The sequence below is a fragment of the Cydia pomonella genome, chromosome 21 (genome assembly GCF_033807575.1).
Source record: "Cydia pomonella isolate Wapato2018A chromosome 21, ilCydPomo1, whole genome shotgun sequence".
Taxonomy (NCBI): Eukaryota; Metazoa; Arthropoda; class Insecta; order Lepidoptera; family Tortricidae; genus Cydia; species Cydia pomonella.
In genome coordinates, this window is record NC_084723.1 from 14,133,520 (window position 1) to 14,149,384 (window position 15,865).

General features: G+C 36.6%; 1 protein-coding gene across 1 annotated transcript; it reads right to left on the reverse strand.

The window, feature by feature from the left end:
• Positions 1 to 797: 797 nt before the first annotated feature.
• On the reverse strand, positions 798 to 15,796 carry LOC133529688 (biorientation of chromosomes in cell division protein 1-like 1). Its single transcript, XM_061867464.1, has 5 exons — positions 15,579 to 15,796; positions 13,549 to 13,709; positions 9,119 to 12,261; positions 7,607 to 7,705; positions 798 to 6,550 (listed from the first exon to the last, which is right to left on the reverse strand). The coding sequence occupies exons 1-5, from the start codon at positions 15,663 to 15,665 to the stop codon at positions 6,387 to 6,389; spliced, it is 3,654 nt and encodes a 1,217-aa protein (XP_061723448.1). The 5' UTR covers positions 15,666 to 15,796; the 3' UTR covers positions 798 to 6,386.
• Between the last annotated feature and the right edge of the window lie 69 nt (positions 15,797 to 15,865).

Below are 15,865 nucleotides of genomic sequence, written 5' to 3' on the forward strand. Positions count from 1 at the left end.
GGGTGCATCAGGGTGTTAGGGTTGACAACGCGCATGTAACACCTATAGAATTGCAGGCGTCCATAGGCTACGGTAACTGCTTACCACCAGTATGCTTGTTTGCCACCGATGTAATATTAAAAAAACTTGATTTCCTGTAATAGATCGGTCAAACCACGACTACTCCCCACTCCACCTTCCTTTTTGACCAGGCCAGGCCAGATGAGGTACCGAGGCAGGGCAGGGGCCCATTTCTCGAACGGTATTAGTGTAATATTAGTGTGTTGCCATGGTAACCCATACGAATTGACAGTTCGTGGAGTAATAATATTAGTCTTCGAGAAATGGCACCCTAACAGGGTAATCGTAATATGGGTTACCATGGCAACACGCTAATAATATTAGACTAATACCGTTTGAGAAATGGCCACTTGGTCGCGCTCGGAGCCCTTGTCACTTGTCATTGGCTCCACCCACACCAGGGGGCCTACCGCGAAATTCGCAAATTGCGGGGATCTTTCTCTTTTACTCTCACTAAGACGTAATTAGACGTAATATGACGAATTTAGATTTTCCCGGTAGCCGCCCTGTTGTATAGCCCGACCAGAAATATATGATCATTGTCAAGAGGACGCTGTCTGTTATTCTCATGTATAGGGTGACAGTTAAGTTTAGTATGAAAAAATTAGTTCCTATGAAATTCCTCAATATGGCGCGTGATTATATGTATATTGCAGGTCAGGCCTTACAAGCTTATGATTCTGACGGCGTTAGTGCAATGTCAGCGGCGACCATTGTGAAAATAAAAACAAAGTAAACCAGTTTTATGATTATTTATTTAACATTTATAGGTACCTATTCAGTTAATCATCCTTACGTTAAAAAAGTTAACATTCTAAAAACGCTTTGTAATAATATAATTATTATTTATAAAACTTTCTACACTACTTAAAGTATTTGCATGGCTATTTTACAGGTGTTATGGTGGAAATTATTTGAGATAAACTTATTTTATAGTAAATATGGTGCTACTTTACAGCACCAGTGCACGATGATGTTGATGTTGCATGTGTACGATTATGGTAGGTAGAGGTAAGGAATGCAATCTCCATAGGCAGAACTGTTGCAAAAGTGTCCAGATGTCAGCTATAAATAATAGTTCCAAAACTCTCCAGAGTAGCGCTAGAGTAGCTAAGAACCTAGACGTTATAGAAGATGTAAAGTGCACTGTCTATGACTTGGTTTTTTTTTTTTTTCAAATATTCTAGGTATTGTAGCGCCACCTATTTAAGGTTTTTTGACGGAAACTTTTTGGTACATGGAGATTTCATTCCTTACTTCTTCCTTCCATATGTACGATACAAGTGCAAATAGGTAATTCGTAACTCTTGTCGTGTTTTAATTTATAGCCACTCGTTGCGGATTTCTTCTTTTTCGCACTTGTATCGTAATGTAATATTACAAAATTGTCAAATACCAACTGCAATTTGTTTTATTCTTTTGAACTCACTTATTACGACCCAGTTGTTATCACATCAAAGTAAATATGGTTCTCACTTTCCAGTGGTAACACTTAACAGATGAAAAAAAAAATTAAAAAGTATTCCTCTGATAATTTCCACTTATCGTAGATGAAAGTATAATATTATTGCAGTTATAAAGGCTAACTAATGCCACAGAGAATTTGAAATAGAGGTGGATTGTCATCTTTTTGAGCGATGGCACCTTTGGCCTATGCTCGAGCTGATGGCGCCACTTTTTGATATTTAACAAATTTAACGCATCCGCGAAAGAATATGGATCAAAGTCAAATGGCGTTCTAAAGTTTTAATGATGTGTCGAAAGATAGCAGTAAATTTACTGTGGCTACAATGTTTGTTTTGACAATTCACCTCTATTTCAAATTCTCTTTGCTAATACACCTGGAACTATCTGACAAGGTAAGGCCATAGACAAATTAATATTAAGACGCACAAAATGACGCAAAGTATAACAGACAACTGAACTAGATGTCGCTGTAAGGTTTGACAATCAAGTTACCACGAAACGTATGTTTATTCCAGCTAAAGCAAGCACGCTAAACACGAAGAAATTCAAACATTGACCTGTCTGTTCATATATCTGTTGCACGCGCAATGCACGTAATTATATGTATGTATTGCTGTCCCGCCGATGATGCCGGCGGCCAATCCCACTGAGCGACGGTAATATACCTAACTATACGGTAACATACCTAACAACGGTAATATATACCCATGCGATAATTTTGATAAGAAATGGCGGCAACGCTCGGAACCGGTTTTTAAAGTACAGTTTATTTCGGTTTTTCTCCGAACTTTTATAAGAACGCGAACGTTTTAATTACTATTGCAACGTAAGACAGCCGGTCGGTCTGGTGGTGTGCCACGTAAACATAGACACCAACATAGAAAGAAACCGGTTTTTATTATTCTATACCGGTTAATTTGTCAAGAACTGTTCTCATAAAAACCGGTTTCAAAATAACAGTTTTTCGAGCGAAACCGAAATTAAAAGGCTTGGCGCCAACGCCAAGTATATGATAACGGTTTGGAAATTTTACCGGTTTCCGAGCCTTGAATTGCGGGTCAATGTACGGAATTCTTAGCGCTTGGCATCCTTACTTTCTTATTTTAGCAAAAGGTTGCCTCTTGCTCTTACAGGACCGCGAGTGGTTTAATTACACAAAACGAATGTCTTTTATGAATTTTATGATATTAGGAGACTTATTTAGATAATGATCGTGTCATCCACGACGACGCGTGTCTTGACTCGCATTGTCATCACTTAACCTCTTAAAAAAAAATTGCTTCAGTCCAGTGGGACTATTTCGCCAGTATCAAGGTAGGAGCTTTGTATGGTTAATACGAGTGTACGGTGATTTTATTATCTTCTTTTTCTTCTATTATAATTCGCCAGTATCAAGTTATGAGCTTCAGATACGACTAAAATTGTACGGTTAGTACAAGACAGTGTACGGTGATTTCATCAGCGCTTATAAAGCGTTAGCTGCACTTTACAAGGAGCACGTGGACTACCGGCCATTGACTCCAAAATGGAGGTTAAACGCGTTTCAAGATTAATTCTTCAGTCACTGCACACTGCCACTTTAGTTTACTGTATAATAAGCTATCGTTATTACACTTTAAACAAAGTAATTAATCACGAAGCGTAACTATCAAGATGGAGCTCAAACCGAAGACCGTATCGTTATGTAATTAAAGGTGATATTTGAAAAATCTGCACGTCATCTAGGATGACAAGAACTATAATCATATTTGCGACTCCTATTGGTTATAATATGGCAAGGATCATATAGTTAATGCCACACATTTGACTTAATAATATATTCTACCTGTAATCGTTTTACCCCTAAATATATCATCGTATAGTATCGCATATCTATCTATTTTTTTTTATAGTTACATCACTAAATAAACATCTTATTACCAATTTTATCAGATTCTTGCATGCATGAATCGGACGGACAAAAAACACGGGCAAAGACAAAGGAATAAGGAGACGCTAAAAGTGGTGTAGAATATTGTGTACAGCAGCGACAGTTCAAAATTATACATATACTTGATTCAACTGATGTGTCGTGGGATAGTTTCCAAAAGAGCGATCTTTCCATATTGAACATTTTCCGAAACTTAAATATAGCATAGAGAAATAAGTCAGCATAGTGTGCTCACTCTACACATCAGTTTTGGTACCAAAATGGTTATTATTTTCGTAGTCGACATCTAGCGTCAAGTAGGGGATTTATCAGTACTGCTACTTGACAATAGATGTCACGAGTGTCGCGACTGACGAAAGGTGTATTGCTCAATAATTTACAACTAATATTACAAGCAGAAGCTGAAAATAGAGTTCCGGTTATAATATTAGCTGTTTTTGTTCAGCATTAGACTTTTCGTTCGTCGCGATGAAAATTTCCGTTTCCAAAATGAGTTTTCTTAATTTTCTATGAAATTATCTTGGAATTTTCGCGAACTTTTCTTAACTTTTGTGCACCTGGCACATTTGCATGCTTTGAACACCACTTTATGCATCTCCTTATTAATTTCTACTGGGATATTGGTGAAATCTCTTTTTAATCGGTCACAAAATTAAAAGATTACAAATATGAAATATTATCAATTACATTAATTGATAATACTAACGTTTGTTAGGGAATACTATCAATACAAATAAGTCATGATTAACCTGGTTAATCATTAATCACCACAATCACAATTATAATCGATTTTCTTTATAATAATTTTATAAAACGATGTTATATATCATGTCATTCACGAAGACACGTGGCTTGACTCGTAAAATCATGTAATTAAAGGTTAGATTTGACAAATCTGCGCGTCTTCGTGGATGACACGAACTATAGTTTTGTACCTAACCTATGTTAGCTGTTTTTAAATATACCAGATACTAAAATTCGATTGTTTAATTAACTCCATTTATTTGGTACTTTTGTAAGGTCACGTCTGAAAATATCGATACGAAAAAAGTGCCAAAATATGTATACACGACTTTATTGCCCATATATTAAGGCAGTGTATACATATTTTTGGCACATTTTTCGTATCGATATTTTCAGACGTGACTGTACCAATTTTCTATACAAAGGACGAAAGGACAGATTGGAGCAATCGAACTATCATTTTAGGATCTGGGAAATAAAAACAAGGGATACGGTAAATGTACGTATAAGCAGAGACTAGTAAATATTCAAGACGAACAACCTCAATACAACACCACCTTTCTCGCGCGCTACATAAGTCCTTTAATTTATATTCTAATTAATTCTAATTAACTCCATTTTGGAGATAATCAATGATTATTTTTCATCTGATAAGGCCCCTACGAGCGAGTTCACTCGCCATAGGGCCTGTTTACATATTGATTAATGTTTAGTATGAGGTCATACGTTTGCTACTAAACGCAAGTACTATCTCGGACGATCGATATTCGAAATGTCATCGTTTTCAATTGTTTGGTGGATTTTATAATGTCCGTGTGACAACAACGCTTTTGTACGAAAAAAAACTATGTCATTCAGTTTCCTTAAATGTACTTAGCCATACCCCGAAGTTAACGGAGTTTAAAAAAACACCGTGTATGTCTAAAATCTATCACTTACTGCTTTTATGACTTCAAGTAAAATCAGACTTTCCTTGGGCGTTAGCACTGTCGCATTTTTATCGCCTGTCATATTCTAACAAGTATGTAAGTGCAAAAGTGACAGACATATTGACAAGCCATAAAAATGCAAACATGCTGCCACCGCTGGCCGCTGTCGTATGTAGCGTTGATTAAGACTCGAGTCCTTTGAGTCCTGTGCTTTAAGACTCGACTCAGTTTTTCAGACTCTCATAATTAAGATGAAACTCTAGTTCTTTTCAACTTATTAGACACTCGAGTCTTTTGTAGACTTGAGTCCTTTTCGGAGAACTTGTATTTTTTTACAAATAACTTCTAAATGCGTTGTTTATGTAAAATTCATGGATGTAAATAACATAAATCATGCAATAACGCCTATTTACTTTACTGTTGTTTAGATAAAACCTATAAAATTGTTGACTTAGTCTTTATCCGGAGACTCGAGTCCTTTTGAGTTGCGATTAAAAAAGACTCAATAAAGGACTCGACTCGGGACTTCAAAGACTCAGAAGTTTTTTAAGCTCCGAGTCTCGTAAAAACGAGTAGAGTTCTTTAATTTAGACTCAAAAGACTCGAGTTGCTACTACTAGTCATATGCACAAACGTACAATTTTATTAAAGCATCATAAAGGCAGTTAAGGACTATTCCTATGTAATGGCGCCATCTAGCTTTAACATTTTTAACTAATTTTTATATAGATCGTAGATCGGGCCTTGACGCGTATTTTCATTTTTATTAAAGGTCAGATTTGACAATACGCGTGAAAAATGCTTTAAATACGCGGTCAGTCAAGTCCAATTTTACGTTATAAAACTATAAATAGCAATATCAAGGCAGTTTTGATGCGCATATAACTAAAATATAACAATAATATTTAACATCTACAACATTGACGATTCTCGCAGCGTTGTATGGCGGTTGTCAGTCTTCTTTGTTTACTCGTCTCTGGTATAAGCAAAGATTCATTGATTGTATAAGACTTGTAAAGTATAAGAAACATAGTTGTGCCCTCCACTTTGACAGCCATCACAGGTGGCGCTGTACTGTGCCATGTTCTCTGGTAACTAAATTGTCACACGTTACACATGATTTCATACAAAATGATTAGTGAAAAGTCAAAACCCTAGTGACTTAGATGTTTTTGACGTTGTTTACGCGTGGCACTCGAAGGGTTAAATTTAGACTAACAGAATCAATGAAGCTTTAGTGTGGTACCTAAACTAACCTATGTAATATTGTTCCTCCGGGACAGATAGTGGAGCTTCGGTTTGTAGAGGTCTGAGGTGTCATAGCGCACATGGGGGGTCCTTTTAATCTTGGTGTCTGGGGAGCGGTCGTTGGTGTCATAGTTTTCGACGGACTTGTCGCTTGAAGGGCTGTTGGGGTGTACTGAAAAAAAAAAAACATAAAATGGTCAACATTATGAAAGATAATTTGAAACAGAGGTGTATTATCAAAGAAAACTTGCGACACATAACAAAAAACTTTTAGAGCACCATTTGACTTTGATCCTTATTCTTTCACGGATATGTGTTCAATTAGTTTAATATCAAAAAGTGGCGCCATCTTACCGGGCACTACCTAAAGGTTATGGCGCCATCGCTCGAAACGATGCTGCTATACCTTTGGCCTTTGATCTATTAGATGGCGTGACATTTTGATATTTAAGAAATTGAACACATATCAGTGAAAGAATATGGATCAATGTCAAAAAGTGCTCTACAAGTTTTTTATTATGTGTCGAAAGATGGCAGTAAATTTAAATCACTACAAAGTTTTCTTTGACAATACACCTCTATTTCAAATTCTCTTTGATATACATATACTTTTTAATAAACTTGTAACAGGTTAAGCATTTATTTTACTAAGTATATAAAAGGGTGCTCTTGACCTGGCCTTTCTTCAGGATTTCCCTGATTTGATCAGAGAAAGTCCGCCGAGGTCTACCCCTTCCAGCTCCCTCTTCTACTTCTCCCTTATACAGTCTCTTTGTTAACCTTCTTTCACTCATTCTTTCCACGTGTCCAAACCATCTCAACATACCTTTCTCAATTTTTGTCACTACATCTTCGTTCAGTCCACACTTTTCCCTTATCACACAGTTCCTAATTCTATCTTGTAATTTTACTCCGCACACACTTCTCAACGCTAAACCGACGAGCGTGTATGAGGAATGTCATGAAAGTGAAGGAAGCGAAAGAGGTATGTCAGGATCGTAGCAAGTGGAAATGATTATATGTATGTATGTAGTATATAAAAGTATTTATATAAAATATCTAGTACTCCTGGAGTTGCAGGCTACAGTCACCGTAGCCTGCAACTCCAGGAGTACAGCTTACCAACAGGGGGCCGGTATGCTTGTTTGCCACCGATGTGGTATTAAAAGACTTGTCGATGTTGTGTTGTTGTTGTTGTTGTTTGTGTGTTGTTGTAAGGTGTACTTACCGGTCCTCTTGGGCCTCGGCAGGCCGACCCGCCGCGCCCGGCCCAAGTATTTGGATCGAACATTGTTGGTCCGACTCACGTTCAACGGGTCTGGGGTCTCTGCAAATTCGTAAACCAACATTTTAATAAGGCCTTTAGTTGAGGTCTATGTGGAGAAGAAGCATAAACAGAAAAAAGGTGCCCCCATGCATAGAAGTGTATATGCAAAGGTGCTAAGCGAATTGGGTACTTAACACATGTTGAATATTATAAAAAAAAATTGGCTATATGGATAGAATATGGGCCATCCATTATAAAAAAGTAGAGTTTAAAAAGAAATATTGAGATTTTTTTTTTGCTTTCAACAAGAAAATGGTACCATTCGATTCCTTAGATTTTATCGAAAAATAATACATTTAGGACAGGCTAATGTAATGTGACGTCACATTACAATATCATTTTGTTAGAGTCGTTTCAATCGTCGAGTGCGAGCGTCAGACTTTAACTCTCATTTCTGACGTTTGTGTTGCTTAAATGCCATGAGTCCTATATAGACATTTGATCCTCAGGAAAATCAAGATCGATTGACATTACTTACAAAAAACTGTCAATTAGCCAATATAACATCAAATTAGTCTGTATTATACAGGGTGATTCAGGAGACGTGAGCAGGATCAAGCTTGAGCATTCAGTAAGTTATAAGCAACTGTTTCGTACCAGTATTTGTGAGATTAACGTTCTTTTATTTTTTACTTAAAAAAAAAATGTTTTGATTTATTTACGCCATGTATGGTCACCCTCTTTGTTTTATCCATAACAAGTGACAAATTGAATGTCATCGGAGTCTGGTTACTTTTGAAAAATCTTATCTCACTCAAGTGTGACATTTTGTTTTCTTCATAATCAAACTGCTGTCATAACGGTTAAAGAGGTTTTATCTTTCTTAATTAAGTGTTGTAGGGTGTCCATGATTGTAGATTATCAAATTTGTCCTTCCCAAAAAGTTAAATAACAGAAATAAAGCGAGATTGTTTTACTTAAATATGACGATGAACGGTTCATTAACATTTACTGATTGTGTATGCTTAGTCCTGCTCACGTTTTTTTTTTTTTTTTATGGTAGAGGAGGCAAACGAGCAGACGGATCACCTGATGGTAAGCGATTACCGCCGCCCATGGACACCTGCAACACCAGAGGGGTTGTAAGTGCGTTGCCGGCATTTAAGATGGGAGTACGCTCTTTTCTTGAAGGTTTGAAGGTCGTATCGGTCCGGAAATACCGCAGGCGACAGTTCATTCCACAGTTTAGCTGTGCGAGGCAGAAAGTTCCTGGAAAAACGCACAGTTGAGGACTGCCAACCATCTAAGTGGTGAGATGGAAAAGTTGTCGCGTAGGGCGATGGCGAAAAGAAGCGGCAGGGATTAATCCGAACAATTCCTCGGAGCACTCCCCGTTGTACATCTCATGAATCATCCTGTATATGGCCTATTTAAATAAGATAAGAGAAATATTACATTGAATCGATATCTTACCTTCAGTAGTAGACGTTATCTGATCAGATTCACTCATCCTCCTCAATTTCGGCTTCAACACATGCCCATTATTATTATCCGAACTCTCAACCGACAGTTTCCTCTTCAAATCATCTTGCTTCACAATGTTATCCTCCACAAAATAATCTATCTGTGGTAGTTTACTCTCTTCTGGTTCCGCCCCACCCAGTATTATCTCCATAATCTGTTGTCTCGATGCCTTGTTTACCATTTCTTCTAATTTCGCATCATAGTCGCTTGAAAGTTCGAAAGAACATTCTGATTTGACCGGACTGAAAATTGGGGATCTGATCACAGTCTGTACTGGTGTGTTTCTGTCTAATGGTAGAACGATTTCATTTGAGACATTTACGTTTTTCACTATATTTTTATTCGTGTGACCGTTTTTGTGATAATTAATGATTTCGAAATTGCCATGCGTTTGTGCTACTTCTTTTATTATGCTTTCTTCATAAGAATCACAGTTTATAAGATATAATTTGTTACTGCCTATATCAGTCGTGTATGTTTTAAGGAATCTCTCGAATTTGTCCCTTTCTAATTCTGCATTATATTTCTCATGCTCAGCGAAATATTCGAATGTATCTTCTGGATCCTCTTTTTGAATAATAATTCTTAGTTCATTATCCGGTACCTCCCCTACAGGTTCATTGTCACCAATTTCTTCAGTTATGACTGTAACCTCAAATTCTGTGTGTTCATTTTTAATGCCTTCGGTTATTACTTCTTCTTTTCTAAGTTCAGGCTTGTAAATGTCCTTTATATTATCTTCATCCTCGTCATCTACAATTCCGTATACTTTCTTTGAAATTTCGTTTAATATCTTCTCAGTATCCTCAAAGTCAGGCTGATTTAATACTATAGGTTCATATACTTCTCCTGTTTCGAATGCTTCTTCTTTTGTAACTATGTCTTCTTTTATATCATCTTCCTTTTTAGTTTCTTTTTCGATTTCACTTGGATTTATTTTATTACTTTCCTTATTCATTTCACTAAGTTGCATTTCTATGGAATCTGGGGCATATTCCATTTCTTCAATAGGTTTCACTTCAGCATAATTCGTTTCTATAATCGGTTTTTGAGATTCCGCAGTGTTAGAAATACAAGCAAACTCTAATTCAGGACCAGAAACGCTAGAATATACTTGGCTAAGACTGGGTCTAACATTTGCTTGGAATTCTAAAAGTAACGCTGCCTCTTGATTCATTCTCTTCTGTTCTTCGTCCAAGAATCTCCTCATTTTCATTAGCCGCTTTGCTTCTGCTAAATTCGCAGCGAATCTAGGCTTTTTCAATGTCACGTCTGGTACAAAAGGGAGGCGCGGAGGCGATGCCATTGGCATTTCTAGGCGTGTATCTACTCTGACAGGTTTTGGTTGATTTACATTCGCTTTTGTGTTTCCTTCTTTCAATACGTTTTCTTTATCACTGGGACTGATAGAATTGCTGCTCGGTGAAGTATTATCAGATTTGGAACTGTTACCCTTATTAGCTTTGCTTTCTGAAGATTTCGAACTAGAAGGATTGTGCGATCCTTTTGAAGATGAGCTACCGTCATTGGAATCTCTATCAGTGGAGCGACGAGTGTGATTTCCCCTACCTGATGCACTATAATGATCATCATTGTCTTTCTTATCTTTTTTATCCTTATCATCTCTTTTCTTTTTATCTTTATCTTTATCTGAACGAGATGATTTAGAATCTCTTGATGATTTGTGATCCTTTGAAATTTTATCCGACTTTTCTTTATCTTTATTGCTTGAGCTACTAGACTTCCTGTCCTTATCATCATGTTTGCTAGAATGCCTTTGACTGGAACTTGAGCTTCTATGCTTCGAATCTTTGCTACTCGAGCTTTTATGAGAACTTCTATGTTTAGAATCTTTATCTTTGCTTTCTTTTCGGTCCTTTTCTTTAGACTTATCAGAACTAGATTTCGACTTACTTTGGTCATCTTTAGAAGATTTCTTATCTTGTTTAGAATCTTTTCTGTCTTTAGAACTTGAGTGTTTTGAATCGGTTCTCTTATCTTTGCTGCTAGAGCTATGTCTATGGGAATCTCTAGATCTGTGTGAGCTTTTGTAACTCCTTTTGTTATCTGCCGATTCTTTCTTAGAATCTTCTGACGTAGGATCATCAGGGAAAGGAATTTTATCCAAATTTGTTTTGCTATTAGCATCACTTTCATAATCAATTTGTAAATTGTGACTGTTAGAACTGTCATCATATAAAGGTGTGTTAAATGTGTTGATATTAACTTGCTCATTAAATTGATACGCCAAATTTGACTGTTCTTCTTTTTCTGGTTTAATATCTTTAACGTCAGAACTATTTTCAGGTGATTTCGCATCAATAGTAAATCGAAATGTATTGGGTTCTTTTTTATCGTCATTTTTATTATCAGAATCATTATCAAAAGCTTGTTGCGCGTCGCAAGAATTTTCATTATTGAAATTTCTTATCGGGGTAAGAGGTGACATATTTCTAATTATAGATGATTCAGAACTAGAATCATCATCACTGTTTATTGGTTTAAAGTATTGATCTTTCTCTTCCTTTGGGCTCTCATCAGGTAGAGGTATATCTTTCAACTCAATATTTTCTGGCTCTTCCTTAGGCAACTCAATGCTGTCTAAATCAATTTTAGGAGGACTGTTCTCTGGAGACGGTATATTCTCCAGATTAATTTCTTCAGCAGGCATAGGTATGCTCAATTTACCTAAACTAGCTTCAGAACCGTGTGAAGTCAAATTACTGATACCTGAAAGCCGAGTATCTGCCTCTTTTTCAGGTTCTATATCAGACGGCATGGATATATCATTGATATTAATTTCTTTGACTTTATCATCATCAACTTCCATTCCTTCATCTTTAGATTCTTCCATTTGTTCATCTTTATCATCACTTTTCACTGACCCTGGACTGACGGCTTCTAAATCAGTCGGCAGTAGATCAGTTGAGGTATTTCCTTTCTCATTTGATGTTTCAGGTGTAGACTTCTTCCTAGCGATGCCTAGGTAGTTGTAAACTAAGTCTTCTACTTGTGGTATGAAGACAGACGCCACTTTGGGGTTGACTACTTGGTCCACTATTCTTTCTACACCTTGCTCGAGGTAGTTGCCGCTGTAGACAAAATTATGTAAGTGTAAGTTAAGAATTTTCATGAAACTGGCTGTTTCCTAAGTAAGTTAACCACTTGTCGCCCTCTGACATCATATGGTGGCGGTATTGAATCTTATATCTTATAATAGGATATAGTATAAGAATATTAAAATAATTCTACGGATTACACTCACGTATTTTTAGTCACTCGCGCGACATGTTTCGGAGAGCTTAGGTCTGCTTTCTCAAGCACTAACAGTGCGAGCAGCGTTCACGACGGCCGTGATTCGCGTACTGCTCCGCGCCGCGTCGCTCGCTGCGCGCGCGCTTAGGGCCTACGCTAGCTGACGCGGACGCACGCGGGTGCTATTTGTAGGTGAAATCCGCCGCACGCGTCTGCTTCAGTTAGCGTTGCTCATGCTATTTTTCGTTAACCCGTTCGTCCGCTCCGTGCACCCGCGCCAGTAAGCGGAGGCCCTAAGAGAACCGGTTGAGGGAGATCTTGCACTGTCGTAGTAGGCGGGCATAGTGGTGTGGTGTTTGGGTTTGGCTCACCTAACACTTGTAGCAACAAACAGCATGAACTCACTATGTCCACTACACTGTCACCATACTCACTGGATGTCTGCTTAAGGATCACAGGCTTCCATGCTGGCGGCACAGCCCAGCCGCTGTCTCGATTGAAATTAGGGCGCCGCCCAATCTTGATCGCTTCATGCATTTTCAATGTAATCCATTGAATTATTTTAATGTTAGTATGTCTCACGACAGTTTACATTCGATTAGTAAATGAATGTTTTTTTTTTTAATTATATATAATATTACAAAGATTTTTGTGTTATTATATAATATTCTAGTAATAATATGTATACATATAAATCCTTACTTTGACCTAACAGGGCCCTTGTGAAACTATTTATAATATTGTGTAACATCTATATTACCACGGTCGCCATAAAGTATTATGATTATGTTCATATGGCCGATGGCCGAGGAGAGGGGCAGACGTATAGTTACAAATTTTGTTCTTTAGGGGGGGGGCAGCTGGCGAAATATTTGATTGCTATTGCTTAATTGTCGTCACACAGCAGCACGATTGATAGCGATTAACTTTTCTTAACTACTCACGCTAATAACGCCAACAACACAAGCTTTATTGAGCTTACTGTGGGACTAGGTCGATCTGTGTAAAATTGTCCTTATAATATTTATTTATTATACACTTATTAAGGTGCATAGTATACACGTCGCGTCCTCGACAAAGTACACCTATTTGTGGTATTCCCATAAATATGAGAAGGTACATACTCAAGTATATGTTTCCTGAGCTTCTCCCGCAGCTGGTTCTTGTTTAAATCCGGTTTCCAGGTCTGACGGGACAGGAACAGGGAGACGGAGTTCTCCACTCGCTGCCGCAGGTTCTGGTAGGCTGGCCGCGTGTCCACGTCCGAGATGCAATCTTTGCGGAACTGGAATCACAAAGTAAAACTTACTTCAGACATATTTAGGTTATTTTTAGTAATTTTTAATAAATTACATAATTACCATATTCATATTCATATTCTTTTTGCTTTTAGGTTGGTAGCATTAATTGCATGTAAAAATACGCAAGCAAGTATAACGGGTTAGCACTGACTGAGTAGGACTTTGCAGATATTTAGTTATTGCTGCCTCTTACTTGTTTGACTGTAATATTTCATTAAAAAAACCCTTGTTTATTCACCTATTGTGATAGATGTACGGTTACAGAATCCTACATTGTGCATACACAGAGGCCAGATGAATTCATCAACTTTCGAAATACCTATATTGATACAATGTAGAATACAACATGTTATAAAGTAAATAAAACTCTTTAACAACAAAAGTAAAGGTAAATATCAAGCGATCTTCGCGCGATAGAGCGAGATCTTCCAGATAACTCATGAGTTGAAAATGCAACATAGAAACAAGCAATAAAAACAGAAAACATAAGAGTTAATAGTTTCACTTATAATTACTTCAATAGGTGGGTCCACTCAGAGTGAACATACGCGCGAGGCAATTTCCTCACGCACAAACCCACCAGTGTAGACATGCCTCGGCCGGTTTGTGCGTGAGGAAATTGCCTCACACATATGCTCGCTCTGTGTGGATCCACCTAATTCCGTGTTTATTTTTTTAATGTAATATTCAAAATCTGTTTTGTGCTAACATATATTGCATTAAGTTCTTTATAAAAGAAGTATGTAGTCGTCTTTTCTTCCATAGATAGCATGGAATGGGATTAAATTACTTCTTTTACAGTCAAATGTCCATTACTTATTACATCTTTTTAATATTTTGTGTTCTACATTGTATCAATATATATGTATCGGAAGTCGATAAATGAGATCTCCCTATGACAATTCAAAAATGCCACAATTCCGGTCTCTGGTTATTAAACATGCTTTTGATTCATTATCAGGTATCTACTTCAAATTATTAATCTGTCTTCAATCTAATTCTCACTCAATTGCTCATTAAAGTTTGAATTGTGACATTCTTAAAGGCTTACTCAATACTACAGCTCTTCTTTTTTGAGGGATAGAATACAAAAAGAAAGAGTTGATTGACTCAGATATGATTATGTATGAACTCAGGTGTCCCCATTAAAAATCAACATACAATGTATAACCTTTTTTTATTAAACAGATTAAAACACTAATAATTAAACAAAGAAACACTATGTTTGTTTGTAGTCATTCAAGGCCAATTAATGTAACCTAAATTTTTTACTACTTCTAAATAGTGGTGGTATTTACTATTCAGACTGGGAGAAATAGATCTTAAATGATACATAACAAAGTTTAAAGGGTGAATTAAATGATGAAATATCGTTTATTTTAATAACTTTACTAACTTAACATTTATTTTAAGACAATTCTAGTACTATAGAAGCTTTTCTTAGCTTTTAAATGACTTTTAATGTGATTTTATACATAATTAAATACTTTTTAGACCTATAAATACATTTATGAGATGTCCTCTTATCTCATTTCTACTTTAATGGCAGATTAGTCAACAACATAATATGGAAGGAAAGGAATAATCTTTCCCCATATTAATAAGTTTTATTTTAAAATATGAGGGTGGAACTGATATTCACATCATTATCAAGTCAGTATTCGAATGAATTTAGGTTGAAGAACACAACATGGAGAAATTATTGATCTCGGATTGTAAAACTTACGATTGAAATTACTAATGATCGATTTATAGTCTATTATACACGAATAACAGGCATAGAGGGCAAACTATTACCAGTTTATCGTGCGATTTATAGAATCGAACGTAAATTAATTAATAAAAATACTTACTTGATCAAAGATTCCTTTAGATTTTAACTCGTAAACTAATTGATCGACTAACCGGGGATCACCCGGCATGTACTGTAAATGAGCCATTTTGTGATCAAATGATGTTTTAATTGTAATTAATTACATTTATAAACTGTACAGATATAGCTATCTTACTGCTTTTATGATTGTTTTTATCAAACACCAAATTCAGGCAACGCTAAATAAATATATTTTACAATTTTTTGTTGTTTGACAGGCATGGGTTGCCATTTGTAAAAGCTCAATTTGTGCTGTTTATTCATTGC